At 37.4% G+C, this 17438-nt stretch overlaps 1 protein-coding gene across 2 annotated transcripts in view; it reads left to right on the forward strand.

Moving 5' to 3' along the window:
- The window catches only part of PTPRA (protein tyrosine phosphatase receptor type A), a 115869-nt gene that overhangs the window by 54019 nt on the left and 44412 nt on the right, over positions 1-17438 (forward strand). Inside the window, exons 3-5 of one of the 2 annotated variants that reach the window (XM_031434092.2) lie at positions 2803-2881; positions 3566-3907; positions 10827-10853. In XM_031434092.2, the coding sequence (XP_031289952.1) occupies positions 2803-2881; positions 3566-3907; positions 10827-10853 (448 nt within the window). The remainder of the gene's footprint in view (positions 1-2802; positions 2882-3565; positions 3908-10826; positions 10854-17438) is intronic. The other variant, XM_031434094.2, reaches the window with a different exon arrangement.

A 17438-nucleotide genomic window follows, 5' to 3' on the forward strand; every position in this document is an offset into this window, starting at 1 on the left:
ATTAGGGATTGCTTCTCGCATTATACATTCTGTGGGTTTGGAAAGATGTTTAATGACATGTATCCACCATTGTATTACCATACAGAATAGCTTCACTGCCCTTAAAGTCTCTGTGCTTCACCTTTTCATTTTGCTCTCCTCCCTAACCCAGCAACCACTGATGATTTTACTGTCTCCATAGTCTTGCCTTTTCAAGAATGTTATATAGTTGGAATCATACAGTAGGTGGCATGTTCATATTGGCTTCTTTCACTTAGTAATATGCATTTAAGTTTACCCCATGTCCCTTAATAGCTTGATAGATCATTTCCTTTTCGTACTGAGTAATATTCCATGGTCTAGATGTACTGTATTTATCCATTCACTAACTGAAGAACGTGTTGGTTGCTTCCAAGTGTTGGCGGTTATGAATAAAGCAGGTTTTTGTGTGGACATTAAGTTTTCAACTCTCTTGGGTAAATACCACGGAGTGCAATTGCTAGGATCATATGGTAAGAGTGTGTTTACTTTTGTAAGAAACCACCAAACTGCCTTCCAAGGTGGCTGTGCCATTTTGCATTCCCACAGTAAGTAAGAGTTTCTGTTGCTCCACATCCTCACCAGGATTTGGTGTTATTAGTGTTTTGGATTTTGGCCATTCTGATAAATGTATAGTGGTGTCCCATTGTTTCAATTTGCGGTTTCCTAATGACATATGTTGCTGAGCATCTTTGCATATGCTTATATGCCATCTGTATATCTTTTTAAAAAATTCTTTTTTATTGTGTTATAGTCAGTTTACAATGTTGTTTCAGTTTCCGGTGCCATCTGTGTATCTTGTTTGAGGTGTCTGTTTAGGTCTTTTGACCGTTTTTTAATTGGGTCGATACTTTTGTTGTCGTTGTTGTTGTTGTTGAGTTTTAAGAGTTCTTTATTTTGGACAGCAATCCTTTAACTGATATGTCTTTTGCAAATATTTTCTCGCAGTCTGTGGCTTGTCTTCTCCTTTTGACATTGCCTTTTGCAGAGCAGTTTTCCATTTTAATGAAGTACAGCTTATTGATTATTTTTTTAAAGGCTCCGCCTTTGGTGCTATATCTAAAAAGTCATCACCATACCAAGGTCATCTACATTTACTTCTGTGTCAGCTTCCAGGAGCCTTACAGTTTTGCATTTACATTTAGGTCTGTGATTCCTTTTGAGTTAATTTTTGTGAGGAGTGTAAGGTCTGTGTCTAGATTTTGTGTGTGTGTGTATGTGTGTGCCAAACCATCCCAGCACCATTTGTTGAAAAGACTGTCTTTGTTCCATTGTGTTGCCTTTGCTCCTTTGTCAAAGATAAATTGGTCAAATTTATGAGAGTTCTGTATGTGGGCTCTCTTTCTTGGTCCCAGTGACCTGTTTGTTCTTTACCCAGTACCACACTATCTTATTTACTATTGCTTTCTTATATTACTGTTTGCTTTTATAGTAATCCTCCAACTTTCCTCTGCTCTGTCAAGTGTTGAGTTGGCTGTTCTCAGTCTTTTGCATCTGTATATAAACTTTAGAACCAGTTTGTTGATATCCACAAACTAGCTTGGTAGGATTTTGATTGAGATGGCAACAAAACCAGACTGGGAAGAACTAACATCCTGACAAGATTGTCTTCCTGTCATTAACGTTGTTTATGATTGACTTAGTAGTGTCAATTTTTTTTTTTTATTGTTAGATAATCCGTTTTTACCTTTGTGATTTATTCCTTGTGATGTTTTACATTACCTTTATCTTTGGAAAATCCTTCCTCACCCTGAGCTCATATATTCATTTTTTCCCTTTTAAAACGTGTTTCTAAGCATTTAATTCTTCACCCCATCTGGATTTTATTTTGGTATAAGAAATGAGGTGGTGGTCTAACCTTCTTCCCCCAAATACATAGTAATTTTTCCCAAAACCATTTCCTGTTGATTTATCAAGAATAGACACACATACACACACAGTAATCAGCGTTCCAGTCTGTTTCCTAACCCTTATGGAGGGAACTGTATGCTTTCCCAATTTTAGATTATGGTCACTAGGGAACTGGTCAGATCTTGTATGGCTGTACCATGGGAAGGCCACCGGCTGAACCCAGGTCTCTGCTAGGTATGGTTGCTGGTACCAGAGGCAAATTCCTGGGATGTTTATTTTTCCATCCTCCCTCGGAGATTCTCCTGTGCCTCTTGGGGAGGCATGTCCTGATTCCGTTGGAGAATCACTACTGTATTGAATTACCTCTAGGTTGTGAGTCTGAGTATTTTGCTGCCTGACTGTTTCCCTAGTACCTAGCTTAGTAAAGGGTACAGACATCTGAATGGATGAATGAGCCACTAATACCAGCGGGAATGTGCCACGGTCCTCTGATACGGTTTGAAGCAAAATAAAGATTGAGAACACCTGTATAATTTCTGCGTTGGAGAGCATTACATTGATGCAATCAGCTACCTTCTCCATACTTGTCATTCTGAAGCCACTAAAGCTGCACATAGCAATTACTTGGGGAGCTTCTAAAAGGATTGCTGCACCCCCAGAGATGTAGTCTGGCACAGGGGCTTTTTAAAGTTCTTTGCGTGATTCTAAAGTATAGCCAAGGTTGAGAATCACTGCTCTAAAAAGTGTTATTAAGTCTTACTTATATTTGTGTAAAGATTCAATTAATTAATTGGATTCCTGGGGAAGTGTGCCAAAAGATCGATTGATCCTGTGTGTACACAGGATCACAGCTAGAAAGATTTTGCTCCTTTGATGAGTAGTTTGGGCATAGTATTATGGGACCCTTACCTAACATGACTCTCTATTTTCCAGGTCAACATGGATATCTGGTTCCTTCTTGTTCTGCTTGGCAGTGGTCTGATACATGTTGGTGCCAACAACACTACTATAGGTAAATTGCCATTTAATAGGACTAGTATTTGGAATAGAATTTCTATTTTAAATTTAGTGACCCAAATATGAAGGCCTTAGTGGTATAAAAGAAAGAGAAAATACTAAAGTTTTACTAAAATCGGTGGTAAAATAGGTGTCTTTGGAAATCCCTGAGTCATTTCATATGCTGAGGATTGTTCTGTATACCACATACTCCTTTGTTTGTTGTTTGTTTTTGAGGGAGAGAGAATTAGGTTTATATATTTATTCTTTAATGGAGGTTCTGGGAATTGAACCTGGGATCTCATGCATGCCAAACATGCACACTGCCACTGAGCTATACCCTCCCCACCACATACTACTTTAAATAAAGAGATTATGTGTTCATTCCTGGAAAGTGAAAGAAAGGAAAAAAGAATTTGTTGCTACTTGAGATTCCTGTATATTGACTCTGAGAAATTAAGTAGAGAATTCAGTTTCTCCCTCCCTTAAACAGTAGTCCTTTGGAAGTGGAGAGAGAGGGTCAACATTAAATAAAAACACGTGTATGCGCGCGCGCGTGTGTGTGTGTGTGTGTGTGTGTGTGGTCTTTGGTCTCCGAGTGTTTGAGAGTGTAGTAAGGGCTTGCTGCCTTTGTGCCTCATAACTTTTGAGCTATCAAATTCTTTGTTCAATGTTTTCTCTTTTTTTTTGGTGTTTGTAGTTTCACCTTCAGTAGGTGTTACAAGATCTATTAAAGTATCTACAGCAGAATCACCTAAAGAAGAGACCACAACTTCAAATCCTACTTCTTCAGTAACTTCTCCTTCTGTGGCACCAACATTCAGCCTAAATCTAACTCTGGGACCCACCTATGTAACCACTGTTAATTCTTCAGACTCTGACAATGGGACCACAAGAACAGTAAGCACCAATTCTGTAGTCACTACAGTTTCACCAAATGGAACATGGCTTCCCGATCAGCAGTTCATAGATGCCAGGACAGAACTTTGGGAAGGGAATGCCAGCACCGCAGCAACCACTCCGGAAACTTTCCCTCCTTCAGGTACTAGAGATGGTTTCTATTTGTTCTTTCTTTTGCTCTTTAAGTTTATTTACCGTTTTATTATTTTGGGGTTTTCTAGCCATAAAATTTCTTGAAATAGGTAAAATTGCCAAAGGAAAGTAATGAAACTTAGATACAGGGAATTCTCAGGAATGTCTGGTTAACATAGAGTTAAGAGGAAAGTAGATTCTGGAAGATGTCTTGCTTTGCATGGGATCCTTGTTAGATCGGGGAGACTTAATTATGTTAAAAGGTAGAGAAGGTTGAAAATACAAGAGAAAGAGGGGAGCTGATTGATGATGCAAGAGGCTGAAGATGAAAGGATACTGAAACTGAGTAATAGGATTACCCTTGAAAAGGAAGGGATCCATGGAGACCGTGGGAAGAAGAGTGGGGCTGGGTGTCCAACCAGTTAGATGGGAGTGGAAGGCCTGTGGCTGGGAGTGGAGTTAGGAAAAAGAGGTCAGGGAAACAGTTAAGTTGCAGTGCCAGTTTGTTCTGGGCCTCAGCCCAGCCCACTTCTCTCCTTGAATCAGTCACTGATTGAAGTGGAAGTGGCTTCCAGGATAGAATCAGAGACCTGAGTCTGAGACCAGGCTGGGTAGGGCAAGTTTCTGACCTTTTTGAACGTTAGGGTCCTGGTCTATAGAAGAAGGTTGGGGGCCCCTCAAAGGACTTCTGTGAGTAGTAAAGGAAATTGTTGTTCCTTGAAAGCTGTGTAATTGTCATTCCTTTTTCTAGCAAAAATCACTGTTCATCTTCTTTGATCTCATCCCCTTGACTCATATCTTTGTTAGACAGTGAGTGACCCTTGGTGGAATCACACATGGCCCGTGGGGGCATGTTTGCTGAACTGAGTCTCATTTGGTTACTGTAGATGACACCTTACAATTCAGACCCTATACCTGCCAGCTTTAATCCCATATTTTCCACTGTAAAGGTTATGCAGCAATTTGCAGTTAAGAGCACAATCTTCTGAGCCACAGTTCTTGAGTTTGAATCCCAGCTCTGCCATACACTAGCTGTGTGATGATAGGCAAGTTTATTTAACCTCTGTACCTCGGTTTCTTCATCTGTAAGTAAGAATGAATATTAATGATAATAGTACCTGCTTTATTAGGATTAAATCAGTTAATATGGGTGAAACGTTTACAATGGATCCTGCACATGGTAAGCACTAATTTTAAGTGTTAGGCATTATATTAAGTTTCATAGAAGTAACTTCTATGAAATAGCCTATGGATTTTTTTAAGTAGGTTCTGTTTTATGTTTTACCAGTGAAGGAATTTTATGATGATGAAACTGTAACCTGTAACTTAGGGAGTGTTTTTTAAAGTATAGATCATGACTGATTCATGAAATCAGTGGTCCACCACAAATCTGTGTGTATCTGTGTTAATGGATGGTCCTATTCCATTTCTATTCTTTGCATGTTACATATATTATTTTGTAAAACTTTTTTCAGTTATATGCAAACACATAGTGAATAATGGTACAGATGTACTTCTTTCTATAAATTATGGCCATTGCTTAGAGAAGAAAAACAAAATAACCTGTACAAGCTGAATTAGTAAATGGAAAAGGTGAGTCTCACATAGGCCTGACTGTCTTTCACAGCATATGTTCTTAACTTCTATTCTGTCCAGTCTTTCATTTACCAATTCTGTAAGCTGACCAGGATAATTATCTCCTTTTAGTAGATGCTTAAATTAAGACTGTAGAGGTTAAATGATTTGCCTTAGATCTAAGGCAAGTAGATCTGTCAAGTAACGGGTTGGGCCTATTTCTCACTTTTGTGGTCTTTCCATACTGCTGTTAGGGAACTGCAGAGTTTTCTGTCGTCTCTCGTGGTTTCAAATTATGCTCTGGCTGAGAAACCAGTTATTTATAGTTAACACATTTCCTATCTCAGAGGAGATGAGACTGTTTCACTGGTGACTTTTATTCAAGATCAGTAAAAGGAAAACTTCATTGTATGTCAGGATGTCACACTCTGAAATCCAAATTCTTCTCATCACTACCATTTTACCAATTCTCCCGTAATTGTTACATCATAATTTTTGGTAAAATCAGTATTTGATGTTTTATGTTACTATGACTATGTAATATTATTTCCTGCTGAGCTGTAGGTATAATGTGGTTATTTTTTCTTTCTTATACAATTTTTTTTCTGGATTTAATAATTGCCTTGTATTTTTTTGTTTGGTTTTCTATTTGCTGTTGCTGTCCAGTTCTTCCCACACTTTCCATAGCCTCGTAATACAGGTTTCCACAAAGTCAGACCTGTTAGATAATTGTTATTTCTTTTTTACCTGGAGATCTTCCTCCTGAGCCCTCCGCTGTCATGTCTTAGTCAGGTCTAGGCTAGTTGGTCACCGGGGCTGCTGCTCAAGTGTCAGCCTGTGATTTCCCTTCTTTCTTGTTCTGGAAATTCCCTTTGCTGCTTCCTGGCTTCCATATTGTCTTTTTTCTTGGATTACCCCATCATTTGGTAGAAATGTCGCCAAGTAGCTTCCTGAGAAAGAGGTCCATGGGAGGTAAATTGCATGAGACCTTACATGTCTAAAGATACCTTTAAGGGTGTGTATAGAATTTGAGGAAATATTTTTTTCCCTAGAATTTTTAAAGCATTGCCCTAACTGACTTCTAATTCCTAGGCTTAGAGGCTGCTGTCCTGATTCCTAATTCTTTGTGTGTTTTTTAAGATCTTCATTGTTGGTACCCTGAAATTTCATAGAAATGTCTTGATGTGGGTATTTTTCATTCATTGTGTTGGGTACTTGATAGGACCTTTCGAGCTTTAGTCTTTCAGTTCTGGAAAATTTTTTTACATTCCTTCAAAAATTTTCTTCCCTGTTCCATTCTCTCTGTTCTCTTCTAAAACTCTTACTATTTGGATATTAGATATATCCTGAATTCTTTAATCTTAGTTTTTCTTTCCTGTTGACCTTTGCTTTGAGTCTTTCTCTTTTTTAAAATAAGCAAGTATAAAACATACGTATGCATACATACACATGCATACCTTTTTTCTTTCACTTATAACACAGATGATTAATATACAGTGTACATTTCTACATTTTATTTCTTTCGATTACCCTATAGTAAGGAGCTGCTTCATTGTGTGGCTTTACCTTGACGTGTTTATCCCATCTCCCCTATTAGCCAATGTTAAGGTTAGAGTACTCTTACAAATAATAGTTTGTCTATTCAAGCATATATGAGAATATAGGTAGGATAAATTATTTTAAGTGTGTATTTGTAAGTTTTAATTGGATATTGCCAGATCTTCTCTATTGGGAAATACGTTCTTGTAAGCTATGTGTCAGAGTGCCTGTTTCCCTACACGTTTCTTCAGTGCAGTAAATTATCAAACACCTGGATCTATGCCAGATTGACAGGTGAAAATTAATATCTCAGTGTAGCTTTACTTTGCATTTCACTGAGTGAGGTTGAACATCTTTCCATATTTGGAAGGATCATTTATATATTTTTTTAGAACTCTGTTGATATCCTTTACCTGTTTTTCTTATTAGCATGTCAGATTTTTCTACTCATTTGTAGAAGCTCTTTAATGTTAGGGAAATGAGCCCTTTGCCTACTTGGGATAAGATTGCAGATATTTTTCCCAGTTGGCCATCTAGCTTTTTTGTGTTGCAGAAGCTATCATTATCGATTTTTAATTTTTTTAATTAAAAAATTAATCAGTTTTAACTAAATATTTTCTAGATATTAGATCATATATAGGAAGGCATTCCTTACTCTAGTATTATAAAATAATTTTCTTTGTTTTTCTTCTAGACCTTTATGGTTTCGCCTCTGTGTGTGTATGTGCACGTGTGCTTAAATCTTTGATCCCTCTGGAATTCATTCTGATGTTAAGTGTGAGCTATGGATCTATTTTTTTCTGAAATGTTTAATTTTCCCCAGTACCCTTTAATGAATAATCTATTCTTTCTTCACTAATTTGAAATGCCACCTTTATCATATATTGATTTCTGATATGTATTTAAGTTCCCATGTGTATTTGAGTTCTCTTTCTGGGCATTTGTATCTTTATTAATCTTTTTCTCTGTCCATGCACAGAACCCTACTGTTTTAATAATTGTAAGTTTATAAAATACTTAATATCTGATAAGGTGAGTCATCCCTTGTTAATCTTATTTTTCAGAATTTTGCAAGCAATTCTTGGTTATTTTTCTTCATGAATGTTAGAATAACTTGTATAGCTGGAATAAAGTTTTTATTGATCATGTTAAGTTTATAGATTAACAGGGACAGTTGATATCTTTAAGTTTTTTATCCAGGAATGCTGCATATTCCATTTGCTGGAGTCTTTTATTTTGTATTTCTTGAAAGTGTTTTAAAGCTTTCACCATTTGTATTGCACATGTTTTGTTCAGCTTATTTCTAGATATTTCAAAGATTTTTCTTTTTATTTTATTGTTTTTCTTTGTTTTTTGTTAGTACAGATGGAGTGTTGTATCTTCTAACTGGCTGTTGTTGGGAATATGAAACCTACTTATTTTTTTAAAATGACATGCAACATTGTTTTTGTTTTAGTGTACAACATAAGGCCATTGATTTTGGTAGGTATATTTTATACTGGCCGTCTTAGTTTCTTTGGTGTTTGACATACTTTTCTTCAGTTATCGTAAGTCTTCAAATCATCTCATTCGCAAATATCTCTTCCAGATTTTCAGATCTCTTTCTTCAGTTTAAATGGATTAGTGAATACCTGCAGAACAAAGTTAGACAACAATGGTAAAGGTAGATAGCCTTGTTTTGTACCTGACTCTAAGGAGGATGCTCTCAGTGGTTTTTCATTAAATATGATGCTGACTCTTGGGTTGAGATAAACATATTTATCGTATTCAGGACTTATCCATTTATTCCTATTTTAAAGAGCATTTATGTCAAGAGTTAATGCCAGTTGCCTCTTGCTCATCATCAATGAGCAAGATCTATGTGATTTTTTTTTTTTTTTATCATTTCCTATGGTGAATCATATTAATAGATTTCCTAATTTTGAACTATTTACATTCTTGCAAAAACAGCTCAACTTGGTCCTGTATTTTGTTTTGTTTTGTTTTGTTTTGTTTTCTTTGGGGAGGGTAATTAGATTTATTTATTTCATAATGGAGGTACTAGGGATTGAACCCAGGACCTCCTGCATGCCAGCCATGTACTCTACCACTGAGCCACACCTTCCCTCAGTCCTGTATTTTTCCTGAAAGAACTGTTGCAATTTGTTTGATATTATTTTATTTTGAATTTTTCCATTGATATTCATAAGTTATTTCTAAATGTGATTGGTATGTGTGTTTCCTTTGTATGTATGCTGTTGTCAATAAATTTTGTCAGTATTTTGTTTTGCTTCATAGGAAGAATTGAAGTTTGCCTAGAAAATTGCTTTTTGTTCAGGTTTTCAAACTTACCTAAATGGAATTGAGGAAAAGTCATCCCTTAGGGTTAATTTCTTACATAGCTATGAATATTTCTGGTTTTATATATTTAAGGGTTTTTTTCCTATTTAGGTTGACTAACCAAATATCTATTTCATGATTTGTTACTTTTTTCTTCCAAAGAACCTGCTATTGTATATTTATGAGTTCTGTCATTTTTCAGTTTTTATTTCCTTAATTTCTTTTATTCTTTCTTCTTGTTTTCTCAGACTTATTTTGTACTTTTTCTGTCTTCCTCAACTGAAAACTTCATTTATTTTCATTCTTAATTAATATGTATTCAATGTTACGGTTTTTTTTATAAGCACAGCTTTAGCCATATCCCATAAATGTTCCTATAGGTAGTTGTATTTGTTAGGGTTGGTCTAAGCTGCTCTGACAAAGACATACCAAGATTCGTTGACCACTTAAATCACTGAAGACACAAAAGTGTCTTTCTCCCCAACTTTCACATTCCAGGGGTAGACAGGGAGCTTTGCTGCATTAGAGACCAAGTTGGGTTTCTGCTTTTTTGGTTTGTTTTGTTTGTTTTGTTTTGTTTTGCCATCCTGATGGTTGCCCTCATCTGCCTGGTCAGAGATGGCTCTCATCATTGGGTTCTGGTTCTAGTCCCTGGGAAGGAGGAACAGAGAAAATAGGTATGATTTCTTTCCCAAAGAATGTTACCTGAAAGTTACTCTCATCACTTTTGCTCACATGCCATTGACTGGAATTCTTCATATGACTACACCTAGAATCTCAGAAGTGTAGCCTCTAACTGGACAGCTTTGTGCACGGCTTAAAAAAAGTGTGAGGGTGGTTCTATACCAAAGGCAAGAAGAAGAGGAGAAAGATATTGGGGGAGAGTTGGTAGATTCTGCCACAAGTGTGGTTTGTTCTTTTTTAAGGTATTTTGCAGTTTGGTTTTGACTGTAATTTTCAACTGTTTTCTTACCTTGTTGATTTCTAGTTTTATTGCATCATGATAAAAGAATATTGTCTGTATTGTTTTTGCTACAAGGAATTTATAAGGGTTTATGGATATTCTATAATCCTTTGTAAAGTTTCTCTCTGTAGTATATATAGAGTTTGCTCTATACCAGTTAGAGTGTATTATCTATTATCGTTTTGGTCTTTTGTATTTTTAACTTAATTTTGCCCTGTTGCATTTTAATGGACTAAAAAATATGAAGACCACAAGTATCACTGTGTTTATACTTCTCTTTGTGTTCCTGTACTTTTTGTGAATATTGATGCTGCATTGTTTTTAGACTCGGAGAAGGACCAACCACTGGTAAAAGTTAGTGAATCTAGGCAGGCTTGTTTCCTAGTTGTTGGAGGGTACTTCATTCTAGCTCCAACACATATAAAGGGGAAAATATCCATATTCCTAGAGCTTATTTTGTCTTGCCTTTGATTGAATAATAATGTTTTTCTTTAATCTGAGTGAATGTTTCTATTTTTTACTTATTACACAGGTAATTCTGACTCGAAGGACAGAAGAGGTGAGCCATTCACCTTATGCCTGTTGTCCTTTTCACAGTGACAGTATCTGTTGTGTTTCCTCTGCTCACAGTCTGTGGTAACCTTGTGCATCTTTGGCTGTTGTGTGTTTACTTTTCCTTAAGTTGTTTACATATTAACATCATGGAGAAGAATAACAGAAACAAGTATTCATTATGTTTTTAAATGTAGATTACAAATTCTGAAAGCTATGATGTATCATAAACAGTTGCATCTTACTTTATCACGCTACCTTGTTAATATTACTCTTTGGTGATACTAGGCCATAATTTCTATGCCATCGTTAATTTCTAATTTCTAGGCCATAGTTACCATTAAACATCCTAGCTTTGTGTTGTTTTTTCTCAGTCTATAAAATGTCAACCTTTTGTCACTTTATACGGATTTTCGGCCCTCTAGCGTAAAGTCCCTGTGGCTGGAGATGCTGCGTCGGTGGTCTGATAGGCAGGACCGCTGAATCCCTGGTCACAGGAGAATAGAGCAGACAGGTACTCACGTGTAGAAGCAGCACATTTTGCTTAGGATAACGGTAAGGCTACCAACAAAGACTGTAAGATAGGTAGATCATCTAACTGTCTAAGAACTGGTCATTGCATTTGAGCTTGGAAAATGTTAATCTGTGAAGCAATTTTTCTCATTTTGATTTCCTATTTTATCAAGTCAGACTTTTTGAGATTCTTTTTCTTATTCCAGTACTTAACCATGCACAATTTTTCCTGCATAAGTAATGGTACACTTGAAGGTTTATAAAGTCCCATTAAATAGGGAACATTTGAATCAGAAAAGGAGATACTCTGTACAGCAACTGCTCTTTAATTTTAAAAAATTAAAAATAAAAAAGAGAAGTAGGTACGCTAACCCTTTATATGTTGTCCATCTGCCACTGTATTTGGTGAGGAACAGTGAGGTGTTACGCTGTGTACAGGTTTCCCTGGATGTTCCAGCTCTCACTTTCTTAAACTCAGGAACTAGATTTGATTAATGTAGCATCCTTGCTGATCACGTTCACTTACCAGATTCTGACTATCAAATGTAGAATTTAATAGATTTATATATATACTTATATATTTTCCCTGTTTTACCTAGGTAACTAATATGGATTTGAGTAGCTTCAATATTATGATTAAAAAGAAATAAATTACTTACTATTATTTAGATTATTATTAATTGTGACATACTAATATAATAAATCTTTTTAAGTTTACAAAATAATTTTGTATAAATGCCTTTGATCAAACAGGAAAATGAAGAGGCATCCATATTCTGAGCAGTCTCTAAAGCCTCATGTGTGATGATGATTTTACCAGAGCATATATTTAGGAGTATCGCTGTAAATTTTTAGTTCATATTCTAATTTTAAAGCCAAGTGCCTTTTGAGAAGTGAGGCTATTGTTTTGAAACATTTGCATTATAATATGTTTTCTAAGCAAATGATGTCTTATCCAGATGAATGAAGGGCTATAAATTCGAAATGCATTCCAAATTATTTTAGTAGAGCCAGTCTTTTCCTAATTTTGAAAAATATAAATAATATAAAATTTACCATTTTAACCACACAGTTCAGGGCCATTAAGTACATTCACATATTGTGCAACCACATCAGCACCATCTATTTCCAGAATTTTTTAATCGTCCCTGGCTAAAACTCTGTAAACCATTAAGCAGTAACTCCTCATGTCTCCTTCCTCCAGCCCCTGATAACCAGTGTTCTACTTCATGTCTCTAAATTTTTCTGTTCTATATGGGATAGAATTTAAATGGAATCATACAATATTTGTCCTTTTGTAATCAAGTTTTCGTTTAAAATTTTACTGGTGTTAATTTGGGTGATTTCTGTAACATATAGTAATGTATTAAATCTGGTTCTGGCATTATCTACCAAGTACTCTTCACCATGAAGTCAGTAGTCATGAGCATACTCTCCAGTTGTTTAGTCTTCACTAGTTTTACATCTCAGTTCTATTAGTTTTGTTCTAGGGGAAACAGACTCTGAGACAAAGATTCTCATGCAGCACCTTTGAGGCAATGAAGATGAAGGCAGTAGAACTGGATGGAGGGATGTAAAAGATGCCATATAGTCAGAGCAAAAGCAGCAATGACATCAGCTAATCCCACAGGAAGCTCTGGAGGTGGACTGGGGTGAGGGGAACCTTTCCCCTGGGCTTGGTTACTCTCTCAGGCCAAGGGCAGTTCCTAGGGAAGAACTTGACTGAGAGCTGTTAGCCATTAACCCTCCCAGCATCTGGACAGGTAGACTCTTCGGTCCTGAAGGAGAATCTGTAACGTCTACTGTTGTTCCAATGAAGTTTGAGCAAAATAGTGATGCATGCTCCCATTCATGAGTAGAGTTCCCCATCAAAGAAAACGCTGTTGAATGATTTTGATACCTGTATTAAGGCCGGGGAAGTGAGGGGCATAGTGGAATATTTGGGGAGGTAGTATATTCAGTGGTTAAAACTGGGCTCTGGTGCGAGACCATCTGAGTTTGTGTGTTGGCTCTACCAGTGACCAGCAGGGCAGGGTAGATATTTAATTCCCTGTGCCTCTCTATGCCATCTGCAAAGTAGAATGGGAGCAAATTTCCTTCATAGGGTTGTTGTGAGGAATGAAGTAGCACTGAACTAGTGCTTGGCCTAGTGCTAGGTGGGCATGAAGCAATTGCTAAGCACCTCCCACGACTACTCTGACTGTCATTGTTGATTAGGTAGGAGACTGAGGTGGTCAGTGATCTCAGTCATTCAGCTGGAATGTGTGGGAAAGGGCACTGTAGGCCTCCCAGGGCAGGGTTATCTTGTAGCTTAACTACCACGGTTGTAGACATCAGCTCACCCTCTGCCCTTGTACCTTTTAAACAAAATTCTGCGTAAATGTGTCTCATCCTACTTTTCATTATAACAGTTTTCCAAATTACATTTTTCACATGAAGACCTTATAACTGGCATTTGTTACATAGCAAGAACATAGGATAAAGCTGTTCTGATCCCACTTTATTTTAGATGTAATCATTTCTATAACTGGGTTTATTAAAAATTCTAGAGTAGTACACTCTTTTTTTAACATTTTTTATTGAGTTATAGTCATTTTACAATGTTGTGTCAAATTCCAGTTTAGAGCACAATTTTTTATACATGAACATACATATATTCATTGTCACATTTTTTTTTTGCTGTGAACTACCACAGGATCTTGTATATATTTCCCTGTGCTATACAGTATAATCTTGTTTATCTATTCTACATACACCTGTCAGTATCTACAAATTTTGAAATCCCAGTCTGTCCCTTCCCACCCCCACCCCCTTGGCAACCACAAGTTTGTATTCTATGTCTATGAGTCTGTTTCTGTTTTGTATTTATGTTTTCGTTGTTGTTGTTGCTGTTGTTGTTGTTCCACATATGAGCAATCTCATATGGTATTTTTCTTTCTCTTTCTGGCTTACTTCACTTAGAATGACATTCTCCAGGGACATCCATGTTGCTGCAAATGGTTATGTTGTCATTTTTATGGCTGAGTAGTATTCCATTGTATAAATATACCACATCTTCTTTATCCAGTCATCTGTTGTTGGACATTTAGGCTGTTTCCATGTCTTGGCTATTGTAAATAGTGTTGCTGTGAACACTGGGGTGCAGGTAGAGTAGAACCCTCTTAATATTTGTGAAGGAGTCCTCAAAAGCTATGGGGTTGTAGAACCAGGCAGGATAAACATTGTACTGCACCTTAAAAGTTTCTCAGCTCTCAGATCACCTGCTGTCCCTGGCTTTCTCCTTCAATACTTTGCTAGAGTTGGAGTCTAGAAAGGGGTTGACATTCTCGTTGAAGAGCTATTTGGGGATTATCATAGTAAATGACGTTATTATATAAACTCCACTTATGATGGCTTTCCCTAAGTACCTTTAATAATATATTCATTCAGCACCTATTCGGTGCTAAGGAGTCCAGAAAGAAAAAACAGAAAGGTTCCCTGTCTCGGGGAAGAAACATGTGAACACCAAGAATCAAAGTCCACACAGCTATGTTCTATTGGAAATACCATACAAAGTGCCTTGAGGAGAGCTTAAAAGACTCATTATACCTGGGGAATTGGAAGGAGGCGTGAAGGCGAGTTTGGGGCAGTTTAAGTCAATGTAGTAAGGGAAATGAAGATGCACTGCATAGGGTCGAAGTAAAGGAAACATGAAAGAGCAAGTCATGAGTTTGAGGAGCTGTGCCCAGTTGATGTGCTTGAGGTGGGAAGTGGTCAGGGGCAGCCTCAGTGGCAGTCATTGAGCTCGGGAGTCACCTGCCGATGTTAAGAAGGAAGTGGCATGGTCAGATTTTTGTTTTAGAAAGATAACTCCTGAGGCCCTAGGGAAGATGGATGGGCATAAAAAAATGGTAATTTGGCCCAAGACAACGGTGATTGGGTTCAGCCCAGAGGTTTGGGGTTCTTGAGGAAATTGATGACTTTTGCTGTTTTTAGACCACTTAACAGCTTACAAGGAAGTGCTTAAAACATTACAGCTCTGCCTCTGAGAGTTGATAAATACGTCTACCAAAAAGTGTAGAGACAAGACCAAAAATAGCTTTAGGAATTGAGGCTAGCGGAGTATGACTTTTACTTCATTGATTATTTTTGCAGTTGATCGAGATACGTCTGCATCCTTGGGTGACTCACTTGTCTACATGTGAGCCCTTAGAATGATGTAACCCTTTGTTTTCTTGGAAAAGGGATATAAGCAAATGGACAACTGTTGTACCAGAACACCATATTAGTACTTTTAAAATGCTACCCCCTGGCCTGAGTCTAGGAAGTGAACTTCTGTTAGAAAGGATGATTGGTGAGTGGGGCCTGGGAGTGGGGGCAGCAGGGAATGGGTCACGGTCACTGTTCCTGCCTTGCCCGCATCATATGTCGCCACCACTCCAGAGGGCCCTGAGATGACAAGGCTAAGCATGATGAGATGATGAGTCTGTCCACTTTAGGAGGAGCCTTCAGAGGGTGACTTCATCCTGAGCCTGACTCAAAGCCTGAGATTTGACGCAGGGAGCTGTAAATTCCCTCATGTTTGCTTAATAGATCTGTGACTCCTTCCTTCACGCAGATGTAGGGACATCTTTACTATCTGCATTGTCTTTAACCGCATCCAAAATGTGAGTGTAATTCAGATGTCAGGAGGTAAAATCAGACTTTTATGATAGAGTACTGTTTTGACATGAAAGCTTGGGGAACTTAAAATGTTGTTTTTCCAACAAACAAACAAATTCATAGAAAAAGAGATCAGATTTGTGGTTACCAGAGGCAGGGGGTGGCGAGAGGATAAATAAGTTCTAGGACTGTAGTGTACAGCATGGCAAGTATGATTAACACTGCTGTATGTTAAATGTGAAGGTTAAGAGAGTAAATCCTAAGTTGTGTGAGTTCTCATCACAAGGAAACAGTTTGTTTCTATTTATTTAATTTCATATCTATGTCAGAACATGGATGCTCTCTAAACTTACTGTGATGTATGTAAGTCAGATCATTATACTGTACACCTTAAACTTTCTGAATTTCACTACTCTTGGTACCTCATATAAATGGAATCATACAGTATTTGTCTTTTTTTTGACTGGCTTATTCACTTAGCATAGTGTCTTCAAGGTTCATCCACGTCGTAGCATATGTTTCCTTCCTTTTTAAGACTAAAAATATTTCATTGTATACATATACCACATTTCCTTACCTCTTCATCTGTCAGTGGACATTTGGTTGCTTCTACATTTTAGCTATTGTGACTAATGCTGCTATGAACATGGGTACTCTTTTGGGCATATACCCAGAAGTGGAATTGCTGGATCATATGGTGATTCTATATTTAAATTTTTGTGGGACTGCTGTACTGTTTTCCACAGCAGCTACACCATTTTACATTTCCACCCACAGTGCACAGGGGTTCCAATTTCTCCACATCCTGGCCAATACTTCTCATTTTCTGAGGATTTTTAGTAGCTGTCCTAATAGGTGTGAGATTGCTTCTCATTTAAAAAAAATTGATGCAGTGTCTTCTTGCACAAATTGCAGTGTAGACCAATCAGCGGCTCTCAACTCAGGGTGATTTTGTCCCCAGAAAACATTTGACAATGTCTGGAGGTGATTTTGGTCCTCAGTTGGGGGTTTGCTACTGGCATCTAGTAGCTAGAAGCCAGGGACATTGTTAAACATCCTACAGGGCACACGACAGTTCCCTGCTATGTCCTTAGTGTGAGGTTGAGAAACTCTGGTATAGATAAAAGAAAAACTGGCATACAGTGTTGCTGTTAGAGTGGAATGATAAGTACACGGGGATTTACTGTACTGTTCTCTTTACTCCTGTGTAAATGTGAAAGTTTTCTGTTATAAAAGTTATAAAGTATGTATGCAGCTTGTATTTTTTAAAATACAGAAGCTATCAGCACAGCTCCACTCTGTACAGAGTGCTGTTTTCCCCACTGAGTCTGAATGAGACACCACAGCTTGTTGCTCAGCCTGTGGGTGCACTGGCCCCGGGTTGGCAAGCCTTTGGTTAAATATCCTGCTACCCCAAGACCTGCTTTCATCCCCAGTC

Source organism: Camelus dromedarius, chromosome 18 (assembly GCF_036321535.1).
Source record: "Camelus dromedarius isolate mCamDro1 chromosome 18, mCamDro1.pat, whole genome shotgun sequence".
Classification (NCBI taxonomy): Eukaryota; Metazoa; Chordata; class Mammalia; order Artiodactyla; family Camelidae; genus Camelus; species Camelus dromedarius.